At 47.3% G+C, this 17,269-nt stretch overlaps 1 protein-coding gene across 2 annotated transcripts in view; it reads right to left on the bottom strand.

Moving 5' to 3' along the window:
- Positions 1-9,867, bottom strand: part of SLC44A2 (solute carrier family 44 member 2 (CTL2 blood group)) — a 31,343-nt gene extending 21,476 nt beyond the window's left edge. The window contains exon 1 of one of the 2 annotated variants that reach the window (XM_081283867.1): positions 9,722-9,867. In XM_081283867.1, coding sequence (XP_081139993.1) covers positions 9,722-9,752 — 31 coding nt within the window. In that variant the 5' untranslated portion in view covers positions 9,753-9,867. The remainder of the gene's footprint in view (positions 1-9,721) is intronic. The other variant, XM_081283869.1, reaches the window with a different exon arrangement.
- Between the last annotated feature and the right edge of the window lie 7,402 nt (positions 9,868-17,269).

Genomic DNA, 17,269 nt, shown 5'->3' with positions numbered 1-17,269 from the left:
TGTTTCATACTCTCTTTGGTGGCTGCTTTTCCACTACAATGTCAGCATTAAGTACAAATGGTACATCACTCATTTATTCCCCACAATGGGTATGGGGGATTGAACACTCTGAGAAGGAATGTAATTGTTCCAAAGGGTCCACAGCTTAGAAGTAGGGGTAAGGGGTGTCAGACCCAGCGGGGCTCCCATCCTTCTTGGAGGATGTTGGCCACACCTTTCCATCTCTCAGCTGCCATTTTCCTGACTGGAGAATGAAGCTAATACTGACATTTCTTTTGAAGGTGTTGCAAGAACTTGATGCTCCAAGATCACCTAGGTTCATCGCTTCAAGAAATGCTAAGGGGGCTGGGGTTATGGCTCAGTGGTAGAGTGCTTGCCGCACATGTGTGAGGCACTGGGTTCAATTCTCGGCACCACATATAAAAAAATGAAGAAAATAAAGGTCCATCAACAACTAAAAAAGTGTTAAAAAAAAAAAAGTGCTAAGGGCTGGGTGTGGCTCAGTGGTGGAGCATTTGCCCAGCATTTGGTTCAATCTCCAGCACCACCAGAAGAAAAAATAAATAAATAAGCTAACTGTATATAAATTGTTCTCACTTGATAAGGGGAACCAAAAACAATCACTTAAGCCACACAGCTGGTGGAGGACAGAGACGGGAATCGGAGCAGAGCCCCTCTGGAGCCGAATCAGAACTTTTCTTTGGCAGATCCTGACTGCTATGGTTCAAATGTAGTTTGTCCTCTCTGAAACTCATGGAGTTTAGATCCCCTTGTTAAGTATTATGAGGGTAGAAACTGCCAGGCGAGGTGGCACATGCCTGTAATGCCAAGGCTCAAGAGGCTGAGGCAGGAGGATTGCGAGGCTGAGACAGGAGCCTCAGCAAGTGAGGTGCTAAGCAAATTGGTGAGACTCGGTCTCTAAGTAAAATACAAAAATGGGCTTGGGGGCTGGGATTGTGGCTCAGCGGTAGAGCGCTCACCTAGCATGTGTGAAGCCCTGGGTTCGATCCTCAGCACCACGTAAAAATAAAAGATATTGTGTCCAACTACAACTAAAAATAATAAATATTTTTTTTAATGGGCTTGGGATGTGACTTAGTGGTCAAGTGCCCCTGAGTTCAATCCCTGGTACCCCCTCCCCCCCAAAAAAAAAAAAAAAAACAAGGGTAGAAACTGGGGCTGGGGCTATAACTCAGTAGTAGAGTGCTTGTTTGCATGTGTGAGTCATGGGTTCGATCCTCAGCAACACATAAAAATGAATAAATAAAGTAAAGGTATTGTGTCCATCTAAAACTAAAAAAAAGAAAGGGTAGACACTGAAGGGGACCATGATGTTTAGAGGTGGGGCCTTTGGGAAGTAGTTAAGATTACTGGATGTGTTATGGGAATAATCTGTTATTGTGAATAATCCCCAGTAATCCTAATTTCAGGATCCTTTGGGTTGAGTCCCCCCAACTGAGCACTGGTGGTTTTATAAGAAGAGGGGGAGCCAGGCATGGTGGCACTGACTGTCATCCCTGCAACCTGGGAGGCTGCAGCAGAAGGATCACCAGTTCAAGGCCAGCCTCAGCAAATTGGCCAAGACCCTGTCTCAAAAATAAAAAAATATAAAGAGCTGGGATTGCTGGGCGTGGTGGTGTCCACACTTCTGTCATCCCAGCAGCTGGGGAGGCTGAGGCAGGAGGATCATGAATTCACAGCCAGCCCCAGCAATTTAGCGAGGTGCTAAGCAACTCAGTGAAACCCTCTCTCTAAATAAAACACAAAATAGGGTTGGAGATGTGGTTCCGAGGTCGAGCGCCTCTGAGTTCAATCTCTGGTGGCCCCGCCCAAATAAATAAATAAATAAATAAGGGCTGGGATGTGGCTCAGGGGTAGAGCATCCTGGGTTCATTCCCAGTGGCTCAGTGGCTCAGGGATTTAGGTGCATAAGAGGCCCTGGGTTCCATCCCCAGCACAAGAAGCAAAAGAGATTCTAAATTTGTACGCTCCCTATCGCTCACCATGTGATTCCCTCCCTGTGTCACTTGGCGACTCCACCAGGAAGATGGGCAGATGCAGCCCCTCAACCTTGGACCAGAACTGCAAGCCAAGTAGACTTTTCTTTATAACCCTCCGTCTAAGGTATGGTAACTTGCAACAGAAAATGGATCAAGACCCTGACTGAGTCAGTGGGGGAGAGGGAATGGGAAGTTGGGCTGTTAGATCAGGCCCACGGGACACAGGCTGCCCCAACACAATGCTTGTGCCAGAACATCAGATGCCACCCAGCCCCCACAGCTTCCGGACACCGGCCAAGTCCCCAAGGGCTGCAGTGGCCCAAGGCCTCGCCCACACACCCAGGCCAGCAGCCCCCGCCCTCCCAGAAGTTTGTCCCTAAGTAATGAGCATCTCAGCTGCTCAGACAAGTCCCTTTGACAAAGGGTTTGAGAAAAACAACTGGGTAGAGAAGCTTAGAAATACAGAAAAAAAAACAGAGTGCCTACTGTAGGCGACAGGCACTAAACATGACATTTTCTTCCAAGAATGCTTCATCTTCCTTGGGGCTGGGGCTGGGGCTCAGTGGTAGAGTGCTCGCCTAGCACGTGTGAGGTCCTGGGTTCGATCCTAGCACCACATAAAAATAAATAAATAAAATAAAGATAGGGCTGGGGTTGCAGCTCAGTGGTTGAGCACTTGCCTCGAATGCGTGAGGCACTGGGTTCGATCCGCAGCACCACATAAAATAAGTAAATAAGTAAAATAAGGATATTGTGTCCATCTACAACTAAAAAAATAATTAAGGTAAAATAAATATATTGTGTCCAACTACAACTAAAAAATAAATATTAAAAAAAAAGAATATGTCATCCTCACAATGATGTTTTGAGGGCAGATGGCCCAGTGAAGAATCTGAGGCACAGAAATGCTTAAGCAAGATGTGTTGGTGCACGCCTGTAATCCCAGTAGCTCAGGAGGCTGAGGCAGGAGGATCCCAAGTTCAAGGCCAGCCTCAGCAATTTAGCCAGGCCTTAAGCAATTTAGCAAGATCCTGTCTAAAAAAAAAAAAAAAAAAAGATGTTGTGTCTGCCGAGAACTAAAAAATAAATATTAAAAATTCTCTCTCTCTCTCTCTCTCTCTCCTCTCTCACTCTCTCTTTAAAAAAAAAAAAAAATGCTGAAGATGTAGCTCAGTGGTAAATCACCCCTGGGTTCAATTTCCAGTACAGAAAAAAGAAAGAAAGAAAGAAAGAAAAGTGTCAGAACTCTTGCTTGGGGTCACATGGGCACTGGGGGCTGAGATTTGAACACTGTTTCTGACTCTATACTCTTAAACTATGTTATATGAATAATCCCCAGTAAGTGGCATTTACCATGCTCTCCTAGCTCATGGCCAAGGGCTGAATGCACATCAGTTCTCTGAGCCCCAGCCCTCACAGAAGCCTCAGGGGTCCATACTGTTGTAAATTTTTTTTTTTTTTTTGATATGGAGGATTAAACCCAAGGGCACTTAACCACTGAGCTACATCCCCAACATTTTTTACATTTCATTTTAGACAGGGTCTCGCTAAGTTGCTGAGGCTGACTTTGCCATCCTCCTGCCTCAGCCTCCAAGCCATTGGGATTACAGGCGTGTACCACCTTTGCCTGGCCTGTGTACTCCATTTTATGAATAAAGAAACTGAGGCTCAGGGCTATGCAAGAGAGCAGGTGGTGCAAATGAGGAGGGATGGAGCTGAGATTCATGCAGAACTGGTGCTAGGCTCTAGAACCTGACAGAGTCAGAATTGTACAGGGAATTGAATCCAGGACCGTGAGCATGCTAAGCAAGCACTCCACCACTGAGCCATACCTCCAGCCCTTTTATAAATTTTATTTTGAGACTGTTTTGTTAAGTTGCCTAGGCTGGCTATGAACTTGCCATTCTCCTACCTCAGCCTCCCCAGTAGCTGGGATTACAGGTGTGCACCACTGGGCCCTTCTAGATGTGTTCTCTTATTTACACGTTGGGATCAGATGATTCACATCCTTGACTATTGCTATGGCCTCTTGTCTTGGACTCCTAACTTCTGCCATTGGATCCCATAGAGGCCAGAGGGAGCCTGTGAAGACCTGAGTCAGGCCACATCCCTGGTTTGCCAAAGATTTCTCACTGGGCCTCACCTTTCTCCTAACAAAAGTCTAACAAGGCCCTGGACTCTCTGTCCTTTCCCTCCTCCCGCCACATGGGCCTCCTCATTGCTCCATCACACCAGATATGCCTCTACCCCAGGGCCTTTGCACATATACTTGTCCTGAAATATTCCTCACAGCTCCCTGGCTCCCTCCTCTGGTCACCTGTCAGGCTGACCCTCTGTGATCCCCACACTTTTAAATCTCAAACCCACCTCCAGACCCTAACAATCACTCTCACCCCTCTTCCACAATTAATTTTTCTCCAGAACCCTTATTGGATATACTAAGTATTTCCCAATCATTCATCTTAGTTCTCATCTGTCTCCCTTTCTAGAATGTTCCACAAAGGCAGCATTTTTGTTCTGTCCACTGCTGTGTCTTCAGGGTCTAGGACAGAATTTGGTACATGGCACTAGTCCAATGAATGTTCATAGAAGGAAGCTATAGGTGAATTTATTTACATTAAGCAATCTGTACGCTTATCGAGATCAAAATTTCAGGAATGGTAATGTGGCTCAGTGGTTAATTGCCCCTCGGTTCAATCCCCAGTAACAACAACAACAACAAAAATCAAAACCAAAATCTCAGTTCAGAATTGGGTGCAGTGGTATGCGTCTGTAAACCCAGTGACTCAGGAGGCTGAGGCAGGAGGACGGTAAATTCAAGGTCAGTCTCAGCAACTTAGGGAGGCCCTAAGCCATTTAGTGAGACCCTGTGTCAAAATAAAAGATTTAAAGTGTTGGGGCTGTGACTCATTGGCAAAGTGCCCCTGGGTTCAACCCCCAGTACCAAAAAAAGTTTAGACTAAAAAAAAAAAAAAAAAAATCACTATGCCTTTCACCATTATTCTTAGAACCCTCACTTGTTCTCCCTGGGGCAAGTTCCTCTCATCAATTCCTTTTTCTCTTTTCCCAGGCCCTGCCTAGAGGGCGTAGACACAAGCGGATTTGTAACTAACTTCATCTCCCTCTCACTGGGGATGGAACCCAGGGCCTTGCACATGCTCTGCTGGTGCTGAGCCAAGGAACCACACCCCAAGCCCTAACCTAATCTTGTCAGGCACTGTTCCCCTCTTTGCTATTTCACAGAACAACATAATTGGATAGTGTTTCCCACTATCAAGAGCTGGAACTGTTTCATCTTTTTAAAAGACTACATAGTATTCCACTATGGAACCCTACCATTTTTTCCATTAAACCAGCCCAAGGAGCTGTAAAAAGATACAGATGTCACACGCAAGCGCTAAAACAAATAGACTAAGCTCTAGAAGAAGACATTATGTCTGGGGTGAGGACAGATGGCCAGGGGCTTGTAGAAGGTTCTTTCACATGGAAAGCTAGAAATCTTCCATGTGTTGCAGGGTTTACTTATTTTTAGTTTTTAGTCTCCCTGTTCCAAAAAGAGAGAAGATACTAATTTTGTTGTACAAGAGTTTAAAATCGGGGCTGGAGTTGTAGTTCTGTGGCAGAGCGCTTGCCTAGCACGTGTGAGGCACCGGGTTCAATTCTCAGCACCACATATATATAAATAAAATTAAGTCCATCAACAACTAATAACTGTTTTTAAAAAAAGAGTAACTGTTTTCAGTATAGGGAACTGAACTCAGGGGTGCTCCACCACCAAGTTCAATTCTCAGTTCTTTGTTTTTTTTTTTTTTTTTCTTTCTTCTTTTCTTTTTCTTTTTTTAGTACTGGGGATTGAACCAGGGTGCTTAACCACTGAGCCACATCCCCAGAGCTATTTATTTATTTATTTATTTATTTATTTATTTATTTATTTATTTATTTTGGGTGCTAGGGTGGCGTGGGCTCTCTCTCCTCCAGCGAGGAGGTCCACGGAACAGGGTAGAGGAGAGTGTGGCTGCAGAGTCGCTATTCCAGACCTCCGGAGACCAAGCAGGAAGCAGGTCTGATTTTATTGCGCAGTTACCAGGTATATATCCTCAGGCAGTAGCCAAGCAGATTACAGGCAGCCACCAATGCAATTTCTGGCCAACTGTCCTTGCAGCGACCAATCGAGGAGCGGACTGGGCTGTGGAGCAAGCCCAGGGACTGCAACAGCTGCAACACGGGGCCTCACGCCCAGGGCTGTGCCTATGGGGTAAGCAGTTAGCAGCTGGGGGAGTGGTTTGCCACTCAGATGCCCTTAACGTATGCCATGTATGCAGTACTCCATCCACTTGTCCCCATGCTGGGGATTGAACCCAGGGCCTTGTGCAGGAGAGGCAAGCACTCAACAAACTGAGCTATATCCCCAACCCTTATTTTTTGAGACAGGGTTTTGTTGTTGTTGTTGTTTGTTTTTGTACCAGGAATTGAACCCAGGGGTGCTTAACCACTGAGCCACAACCCTAGCCCTTTTTTATATATTTTACTTAGAGATAGGGTCTTGTTGAGTTGCTTAGGGCCTCACTGAGTTGCTGAAGCTGACTTTGAACTTTGGATCCTCCAACCTCAACCTCCCAAGCTGCTAGGATTACAGGCGTGCACCACTGTGTCCAGTTCCCAGTCCTTTTTATTTATTTTTAAATTTTTTATTTTATTTTTAAATTTTGACACAGCATCTCACTGTGTTGCCTAGGCTGACCTTGCCTCAGCCTCCTGGGTAGCTGGGATTACATACGTGTACTCTGAAGCAGGTAAGTGTATTATCATGTTCCCCCAAAGTTGCCATTAACAAGTAAATACCTCTCTTACACACACACCTTTTCCTTTTCCTTTTTCAGACCTGGGGCATGCTAGACAGTCACCCTACCACTGAGCTACACCCTGGCCCAGGAATCTGCTTTTTAATGAAGCAGCACTCCTTTCCCCCCTGTTTTTCTCCTTCCTGGCTGAAGTTTACTCTTTGGGGCTCTAGAATCCTTCTCTGTGCTGTTGATGTCATGGGTGGGCTAAGAATGGCAGTGCCCATCGACGACATCCGCTGGGACCCAGGCGGTTTCCTGTTTCCCCTGGAGGCTGCCGCCTTCCTCTAGAGATAGAGCCTCTACAAAGGAAGGAGTTTTCGGTCCTTCCCAGTTCAGCCCGAGTCTATGTCTTGACAGAGGGGGCTGTTTCTCTAGTAGCTTGTACAAAACCTGTGTCCTCAGTGTCACCAACCCCAATGACCTCCTGAGCACATTGAGCTCGCCACCGTGCAAATTGTTTCCCACCAGTGAGTGTGATCGGCCCAGCCGCCTTAGAGACAAGGATGCAGAACTTCAGAGAGGTCATTGACTCACCTAGAGTTACACAGCCTGTTAAATGTCAGAACCACAGTTTGGTCTGGGTCTGTCTGATGTCACCCCTAAATTCAAGGTAACCAGTGAGAAGCCATGGGGGTAGTAGGGAAGAGTATAAGAACCACTCAGTCTTAGGGCTGGGGATGTAGCTCAGTTGGTAGAGTGCTAAATAGTGCATGCACAAGGCCCTGGGTTCCTTCCCAGCACCAAAAACAAAAAAAGAACCATTTAGTCTTGTACCTTATTTCCAAGGAAAAGCTCTCCATTATCTGACAGACTTCCTGGGAAAGCCCAGCCGTCTCAGATTTTTGGTTCCAATAAAAAGGAAGGATTTACAAATTAAGCAAGAACCCAGCAAGCAATCAAGTCAGGGAGCCCCTCTAAGGACATGAGGGTCTGAGTGCAGGATTCAGAAGACGTTTCCATCTCAGGCTCTGCTCAGTCTCATAGAGGGAACTAATTAAGCAACTATGTGGTTTATTTGCTGTTCCTTCTGCCTAGAACACACTCCCCTGAGATCTTCCCACGGCCAGCTCCTCATCCAGTCCTTAGTCGCCTAAAATAGAGCCCGATGATTCTTCCACACAGTGTCCTGTTCTTTGCTTCACAACCTCAAACAACCTATAATTACATATTTATCCTCTTGTCCACTCCCTGCGGTCTAGGATTTTTCTACTTCTCCACTACTACCTTCCCAGTGTCTAGGTCTCTGCTGGTAAGACATTTGGTAAATACTTGTCGACTGGGGCTGGGAGGTAGCTCAGGGGCAGAGCATTTGCCCAGCATGTGCAAGGCTCTGGGTTCAATCCCCAGCCCCGCAGGGAAAAAACAACCACCACCACAAAAAAAAAAAAAAAAAAAAAAAAAAGTGGGCTGTCTTGACTTCTGGGCAAGTCTGACTGGACCTGGGCAGGTTTACTCAGCTCCATCCATGGCTCAGTGTTAGCCTTTGGCCAGATTCAAAACTGGGTGAATCACATCATTGTCCACTCTGCCCTCACAACCCCCATCCCAGCCAGACCTCATGGAAACCAAAGATCCCTCACGTACTGACCACAGGCAGGGAGGTCCTGGTCAGCACCCCAGCGTTCAGATTCCTACATCAGAGACAGCCCGCCATACCCAAGGGATGCACAGCACAGAGTAGTTGCAAAGTCTGGGACTTGATCCAAAACCAAGAGCCTGGGGACCCTTCTGGAGGTCTAGGCTGGCAGCTTCAAACAGCCAGGGACGTGACTAGGAGATGGCCAGGTCATGGTAGCTCCCTCTTGGATGGGTTGGGCAGGGAGGGTCCCAGCCTCACCCGTCTGTCTCTCCCTGCAGCCTCCAGAGGCCACAGTCCCTAGGGGAAAGGAAGGCATAATGCTAGCCTACTTGTTTTTCTTGATTATTTTTGCAGTTTCCGGCCCCCTTCCCAAGGCCCTTGATTCTCTGCAGTTTGCAGGAAGTTCCTGTCACACAATCTGCCAGCGAAAGGGTCCCTTTCCCCCAGGGCAGTGCCTCTTGAGTCTAGGACCGAATTGGGTCCTGGGAACCCAAAATGGAGAAGAGACAGGAGAAACTGAGAACAGCAACACCCGCCCGTGGGAAAGCAGGGGATGGCCTCACCTGCAAGGGGATGGCCTTGCCTTAGGGCGCGCAAGAGTGAGGAGGGGCCCACATCCTGGCCCCATCCCCAGTGCGAAAAGGCTAAGGCCTCCCTCTGAGGTTCACCAAGGGGGGCTCTGTCTCCCGGACCTGCTAAAATGGGAGGCGGGCACCCCGGGTTATTTGCACAGGGCAAGGAAAGTTTCTCAATTGTTTCCTGCTTCCTTCCTGGCCCCTCACAGGAGGCGCCCTTGTTTCCGCCCTTCCTAGGCTTCTGGCCAGACTGGGTGGGCTCCCATCCCAGTATTCGGTCTCTCCAATCTTGCCTCAGTTTCCCCACCTAGCCAAAAGCCCGGGATGGTTACTTCTTGGGGAAGGGGGATGTGGGTCGGAGGAAGAAGTAAACAAAGGGGTCTGGGAGAGGAGGGGGATTTGGAGAGGTCGGGGCCCTGTTCCTTTTCCCAGCCGCGATCACCACTCCTCCCCTCCCCCGCCTGCCATCTGAGCCGCCCAGATAACGGGACCTCCACGGGCAGAGCATGCGCGGTGAGCCCCGGCCCATCAGCCAGAGGGGGAGCTGGGGCTCTGGGGAGGGGACGCGGGGCGACCAGAGTCACCCGGGAGCGTGGGCTGCGCGCAGCGCAGGATGCAGAGGCCTGGAGGCGGAGGGACCTCAGGCTGCAGCGCGGCTGTTTAAGGTCTCAGATGTCCCCTCCCTCAAGATCAGTAGCCCCCCGACTCCGAGGCGCTCCCTACCGTAGGCTCCGTCCTTCCGATCGTCCTCCATGGCCGCAGCAGGCGGGGAAGGGTGTCCCAGCCAGCGAGACCCCAGCCCCGGCGGGCGTGAGGCTCCGCGGGCTGCAGCGCCCCGCCCCGGGTCGAGGTCCCGCCCCGCCCGCCTGGCCAGCCCCCGCGTGTCCTCTCCAATGGGAGCCCTGCGCGGGAGGGGGCGGGACCTGGGGGCGGGGCCGGGGCCCGGAGGGGGTGGGCTCCAATCTTTGTTTCTAATCTGGGCGCTCTGGAGACCCCTCTGATTGCGTGTGACCGGTCTGGAGAGGTTGGTTGTCATTCATTCATCTCTTCATCCATTCATAGATTCGTCAAACAGATACTGAACGCTGACCGTGTGCCTATGAACAGACAAAAAGATGACATTAATAAAAATGTTTAGTTATAGATGGACACAATATCTTTATTCTGTTTATTTATTTTTATTTGGTGCTGAGGATCGAACCCACAGCCTCACATGTGCGAGGCAAGCGCTCCACCACTGAGCCACAACTCCAGCCCAAGATGCCCTTTTTCATTCATCAGATTGGCAAGAATTTGAGTTTGGTCACATCAAACCAGAGTGAGCAAATGCTGCAGGGCAGAATGGTCTCTGACCGAATGATTCCAAACCTTGTTCATGCTGCGTGACTCCTCTCTCTAGCATTGACCCTAGAGAAGCTAACACTGGCGGATGTGCATGGGGCGTACGTATCAAAGGGTGTGTTCCCAGAAGCCTTGATCCTTACTGCCGAAAATATAAATGTCTATCTATGGGGGTGGGGGGGTTGGGTTATACAATATGATTTGCAAGAGGAAATACAATAACTGTGGAGAAAAAAAAATGAAGTCACCCGGGGAACACAAATTAGAACTTCAGTAACCTTGGTGAGCTACTACTACACACCCATGAGAAGAGCCAAAACTAAAAAGACTGACTGTGCCAAGGGGTGACTAGGATCTGGCGCTGATAGGAATGAAAAATGACAAGTCTCTTGGGAAAAGAACTGGCAGTTTCTTGTAAAGTTAAATGGACATCTACCAATGACTTAGGCATTATACTTCCAGGTATTTACCCAAGAAAAGTTAAAAAAAAAATATATATATATACACACACACACACACCACCCCCACCCCAGGTAGGCGCTGAGCCACACACCTGTAATCACAGTGCCTCATGAGGGTGAGACAGGAGGATAGCAAGTTTCAGGCCAGCCTCAGCAACTTAGCAATGCCCTGTCAAACAGGCAAGTGGGGGGCAGAGCACCCCTGGGTTCAATCCTTTATACCCCAAATTAATTAATTAGATTTAAAAATAAAAATAAAGGAAAGACCCCCAAAGACTTTTATTTATTTATTTATTTTGAGAATTTTAATATTTATTTATTTATTTTTAATAATAATAATTATTATTATTATTATTTTATTAAGAGGGAAGGAGGAAATTTTTTTTTAGAGAGAGAGAGAGAGAGAGAGAAAATTTTTAATATTTATTTTTTAGTTCTCGGCGGACACAACATCTTTGTTGGTATGTGGTGCTGAGGATCGAACCCGGGCTGCACGCATGCCAGGCAAGCGCGCTACCGCTTGAGCCACATCCCCAGCCCCCCAAAGACTTTTATATAAATATTCTTAGCAGCTTTCTACATAGTGGCCCCAAACCTAGAAGCAACCAAAATGTCCATCAATAAGTAAATGTTAAAGAAATTGTGTTCCTTCCATGTCATGTAATTCTCAGCAATAAAAGGAATGAACTAAGGGCAGGGAGACTTGGGAAAGGGGAAACACTGGAGAGTGATATTGACCAGTCTATTGTTATATTCTGTGCATGTATGAATATGTAACAATACCTCCTACCATATGGACAACTAAAATGAATCAATTTTAAAAATGAAAAAAAAATGAAATGAAAGGAATGAACTACTGATACATACAGCTAGGATGGATCTAAAAACAAAAGCATGCTGGGGCTGGGCATGGTGGCACACGCCTGCAATCCCAGCAGTGGGGAGGCTGAGGCAGGAGGATCAAAAGTTCAAAGCCAGCTTCAGCAACTTAGTGAGGCTCTAAGGAACTCAGCAAGACTCTTTTTTTTTTTTTTTAAAGGGGCTGGGGAGGTGGCTCAGTGGTTAAGCTCCCCTGGGTTCAATTCCCCAGCACCAAAAAAAAAAAAAAAAAAGCTTGCTGGGCTCCATGGTGCACACCTCAAATCCCACCAGCTTGGGAGGCTGAGGAAAGAGGATGGCAAGTTCAAGGCCTGTCTAGGCAATTAGCAAGACCCTGTGTCAAGATAAGATAAAAAAGGCTGAAGATGTATGTAGCTCTGTGGTACAGCACGATGGGTTCAAACTTCAGCACCAAAATAAGGATAATAATGCCCAGTGAAAGAGATCAGACACTTGTTTCCATAAAATTCTAGAACACATAATCAACTTAAGATAGCAGAGCAGACCCCTCAGTAAAAATTTAAAAATGTGGCATATATACACACATGGAATATTACTCAGCAATAAAAGAGAATAAGATCATGGCATTTGCAGGTAAATGGATGGCGTTGGAGAAAATAATGCTAAGTGAAGTGAGCCAATCCCAAAAAACCAAATGCTGAATGTTTTCTCTGATACAAGGTGACCAACCCATAATGGCATAGGGAGGGGGAGCATGGGAGGAATAGAGGAACACTAGATGGTGCAGAGGGATGGGAGGGGAAGGGAGGGGGCAGGGGGTTAGCAATGATGGTGGAATGTAATGGACATCATTATCCAAAGTACGTGTATGAAGACATGAATTGGTGTGAACATACTTTATATGCAAACAGAAATATGAAAAATTGTGCTCTATATATGTAATAAGAATTGTGATGCATTCCACTATCATGTATTTAAAAAATAAAATCAATTAAATATTAAAATAAAACTAAGCAAAACTTTTAACTGATCAAATAAAAAAAAAAGATAGCAGAGCATAGATTATGGTTTGCCTTCAGGGGCAGTAGCCGCTGGCAGGGTGACAGAAAACAGAAGTGTGGTTTCCACAGGTGGGTTCAGTGTGTGAAAACTTGACTTCTGCCCTTTCTCAGTGTATGTTTCATTTTTAAAATGGAAAAATTTAAATAGTTCATGAGAGGGCTGGGGTGTAGCTCAGTGGTAAAGCGTTTGCCTAGCATGTGTGAGGCCCTGGGTCCAATCCCTAGCATGTGGGGAGGGGAGGAAGTGGTTTGGCAAGTTATAATGGGACTGAATGTTTATATAGAGCTTACTCAGCATTAGGCAAGGTATTAAGTACTTCACATTAAATCTTCCTGACCACTTTCCAGTGAGGGAAAGTGACGCAGAGAGGTTAAGCAATTGACTCACAGTCACACTGTGCACATGCAATTGTATAAGGATCTGAACCCACGCAGTTGGATTCCAAGACCCCCAGACACGCTCCACCCCCATTCCCTGTCATACCCCTTTTGCATAGCCGAACTAGGCTACTAGCTTGTATTGTTTTTTTTTTTTTTTTTTTTTTTTAAGAGAGAGTGAGAGAGGAGAGAGAGAGAGAGAGAATTTTTAATATTTATTTCTTAGTTCTCGGCGGACACAACATCTTTGTTGGTATGTGGTGCTGAGGATCGAACCCGGGCCGCACGCATGCCAGGCGAGCGCGCTACCACCTGAGCCACATCCCCAGCCCTCCTAGCTTGTATTGTTGAGTAAAACTAGCAAGTTACACTTAGTCACTTGGTCCAACATGATATGGGGAAAAGAGAGGGAGAGAAGAACAATAATCAGGAACCTCACCACACATGCACACATGCACACATGCACACATGCACACATGCACACACGCACACACGGAGCCAGAGAAAGATCTGGACAGTCCTCAGTTAACAGAGGGACCAGGATGGTGGGGTGGTAATCAAAGGGGATTGCTTTCTCTATAACATTCTCTAAGATAAAGTATTCATCTGTTTCTGGGGTAGGTAAAAACACTATTGCAAAATATAACTTTAAATAAGTCAGTCACAAAGGGACAGATACTTGAATTTCACTCATCGGTGGTCCCTAGAGTCCTCACATGCATGGAAACAGAAGGCCAATGGTGGGTGCCTGTGGCTGGAGGGGGAGGATGGAGAGTTAGTGTTTACTGGGTTCAGTTTCAATTTGGGGAGATGAGAAAGTTCTGGAAACAGATGGTGGTGATGCTTGCATCAGGAGTGTGTTCCATGCCACTTAAAAAGGGTTCGAGGGGCTGAGGCTGGGGCTCAGTGGTAGAGCACTCAAGTAGCACGTGCGAGGCCTTGGGTTTGATCCTCAGCACCACATAAAAATAAATAAGTAAAATAAAGGCATTGTGTCCAACTACAACTGAAAAATAAATATAAAAAAGAAATGGTTTGAGGGCTGGGGCTGTGGCTCAGTGGTAGAGCTCTTGCCTACAACGTGTGAGGCCCTGGGTTCGATCCCCAGCACCACATACAAATAAACAAATAAAAATAAAGATATTGTGTCTATCTACAACTTTTTTTTTTAAATGGTTCGAGCTGGGCGCAGTGGCACATGCCTGTCATCCCAGTAGTTTGGAAGTCTGAGACAGGAGAATCGCGAATTCAAAGCCAGCTTCAGCAATGGTGAGGCGCCAAGCAATTTGGTGAGACCCTGTCTCTAAATAAAATACAAAATAGGGCCTGGGGACGTGGCTCTAGTGGCTGAGTACCCCTGAGTTCAACCCTGGTACCAAAAACAAACAAATAAATAAATAATAAAAATGGCTTGAATGACACATTTTTGTTATATTTTGCCACCATAAAAAGTTTTAAATTGACTTCAAAATATAAGGTGCAACAGGGCTGTGAGGGTAGCACTAGGCACTGGGAAAGCACAGAGCAGGGATCCGCCCCAGACAGGGGTGGGCAGTCAGAGAAATCTCTGAGAGCTGAGTGCAGAGGGACAGCGGGTAAAGAAAGCAAAACGGGGTGAGGGGGGGAGTTTTGCAAGCAGGGGTCAGAGGTCAGGACCTGAAGAAAGATCGTAAGAAGCGGGAGAGAGAGGAACTAAAACTAGGGAAGTCACTGTGTCTGGGGCAAGGAGTTCAAGTGGTACCATGTGGCTGAGGTCAGCAGGGTGTGGTTGTGCCAGATAGGGCAGCTCCAGGGTAATGGGGAGCCATGGTGGGTGGAGGAGTAAGAGAGGGCCCTAGCAAATGTGTGTTTCAGAGTTGCCTTCAGTGGGTGGAGAAGGGAATGAGGATGGGGCCTGGAGGCAGAGTCCCTGAGGGAGGATGCCCACATTTGGGAGGAACTGGGACAAGGCTATTCAGCCTCTGGGGGACGGGGGTGGTTGTATCTAAGGCAGGGCAGGCTGGGCAGAGCCAGAACACAGAGTTGTTCTGTTCTCTGACCCTGCTGAAGCTTTTGGGCTCATGAATTTTTCAGCCAAACAAACCTTGAGTTTCGGATTCCAGGGCGCTGGGCCCAGGCTTTCGGGTTCTCTATACAGTCTGAAAACATCAGAATCCCAGGAGAGGGATTCTTTCAAGGTTCATGGCTGGTAGGAATACAGAGCACCCCCACCCTTGCTCCTTTGGGCAGAGGCAGCATAGAATCTCAGGCTTAGGCTTGGAAGAGCTGGAATTCCAGTTGGATGACTTTGTGCAGGTCACTTATCTTCTCTGAGCCTCAAGTGAAGATAACGGCCTTCCCTAAACCAAAGTGTTTCCTTGAGGGTCCCTGCTTGGGAGGTGTTCAGGGCAGTGCCTGCATATAACGCGCACCCTTTGGGCCTTAGGTAGCGTTACTAATAGAAATACTCCTCTCTGTCAAGTCAGCAAAGCCATCAGCAGTCTTGATTGAACCAGGCTCCAGCTTCTAATTCCAGCTTAACAACCTCCTTGGCCTGTGGCCTTGAGCAAGTGGCTTGACCTCTCTGTTCTGCTGAGGATATGAACAAAAAACTGTGTCAGATGATAAGCTCTTATTAAATGTGCAATACTGCTGTCTTGTTGGAGATGCTGGATTGGAGAGGAAAAAGGAGTCGGAGAGGAGGCCTGATAATTGTTGCCTTTTCAGTTTCTTCCCTGAAATCCCCACTCTCTGGGGCTAATAAAGGTCTGGGGCTGGGATAGAGGAAGGAAAGATGAGACCTGGGCTGGCTCAGGCCATAGCGCATCTGAGGTAGGCTGAGGTTTAGTTTCTCTTTCTTTTCTCCACCCTCCCCCAAACCGACCCACAGTGAATCAAGATCACAGAAAACCCCAGGGTGGATCCTACAGTCCTCAACTGCTGATGTTCATGGGGCCTCATTGCATCCCACAGTCCAAGGAAAGGGCACATGACTGTTATGTCCATTTGGGGGGGTGGGTAACTAGGGATTGAGCTCAGAGATGCTTAAGCACTACATCCCCAGCCCTGCTAATTTTTTTTTTTTTATATATATAGTTGTAGATGAACAGGATGCCTCTATTTTATTTGTTTATTTTTTTTCTTTTTGTGGTGCTGGTGGTTGAAACCAGGGCCTTGTGTGTGTGAGGCAAGCACTCTACCAACTGAGCTATGTTCCCAGCCCTTACTTATTTATTTTATGTGGTGTTAAGGATCGAACCCAGTGCCTCACACATGCTAGGCAAATGCTCTGCCACTGAGCTACAGCCCCATCCCCATCCTCAGCCCTTTTATTTTTTATTTATTTTTATTTTTTAAATTTTTTTTTTAAAGAGAGAGTGAGAGAGGAGAGAGAGAGAGAGAGAGAGAGAGAGAGAGAGAGAGAGAGAGAGAGAATTTTTAATATTTATTTTTTAGTTCTCGGCGGACACAACATCTTTGTTGGTATGTGGTGCTGAGGATCGAACCCGGGCCGCACGCATGCCAGGCGAGCGCGCTACCGCTTGAGCCACATCCCCAGCCCCAGGAGTATTTATTTAATTTTATTTTTTTGCTGAGGATGGAACTCATGGCCTCATATATACTACTACAGGAACACCACTGCCACTGATCTACGCTTCCAGACTTTTTTTTTTTTTTTTAAAATGAGTGAAAAAGAACACTAGGATTAAGAAAAGCAGCCACATTTGTCCTACTCTGAGTGCTATCCATGGTTTCTGGCACTGAGTGGAAAAACGATTGAGTTTGAAAAGAGTCATTTAGTAGTAAAATTTATTATATGGATGAATGAATTGGACAAATACTGAGTCGACAGCGAGGGGCTCTGGGGACAAACAAACAGGACGAGGTCCTCCCCTACTGGGACTGACATTCCTGTGGGAGAGATAGGGAATGAACAGGAAGGGTGAATAAGTGGAGGATGGCCGGAGGGAGGAATGGAAGGAGGGGTGGTGGGGCGCATGGAGGGCGGGCGGTCAATTGGACCGGGTTCTGTGCGCCCCAGCACTCCTGAGTGCCTAGGGAAGGCGAGGCGGGGCCGTGGTTCCGCGCTTGGTCTTGCTCCTCCCAGCCCCTGTGGACAGTCAGGTCGGCCGACCGCGACGCTCACCTGGCGGCCTCCCCTTTAAGAGGCGCTCACCTGTGCGCTCACCTGGGTGCGGGCGCTTCCGCAG

This window comes from Spermophilus citellus (assembly GCF_964194105.1).
Source record: "Spermophilus citellus genome assembly, chromosome: 3".
Lineage (NCBI taxonomy): Eukaryota > Metazoa > Chordata > Mammalia > Rodentia > Sciuridae > Spermophilus > Spermophilus citellus.
The sequence above is the reverse complement of the archived record's forward strand: the minus strand, read 5'-3'. Positions and strand labels throughout refer to the sequence as shown.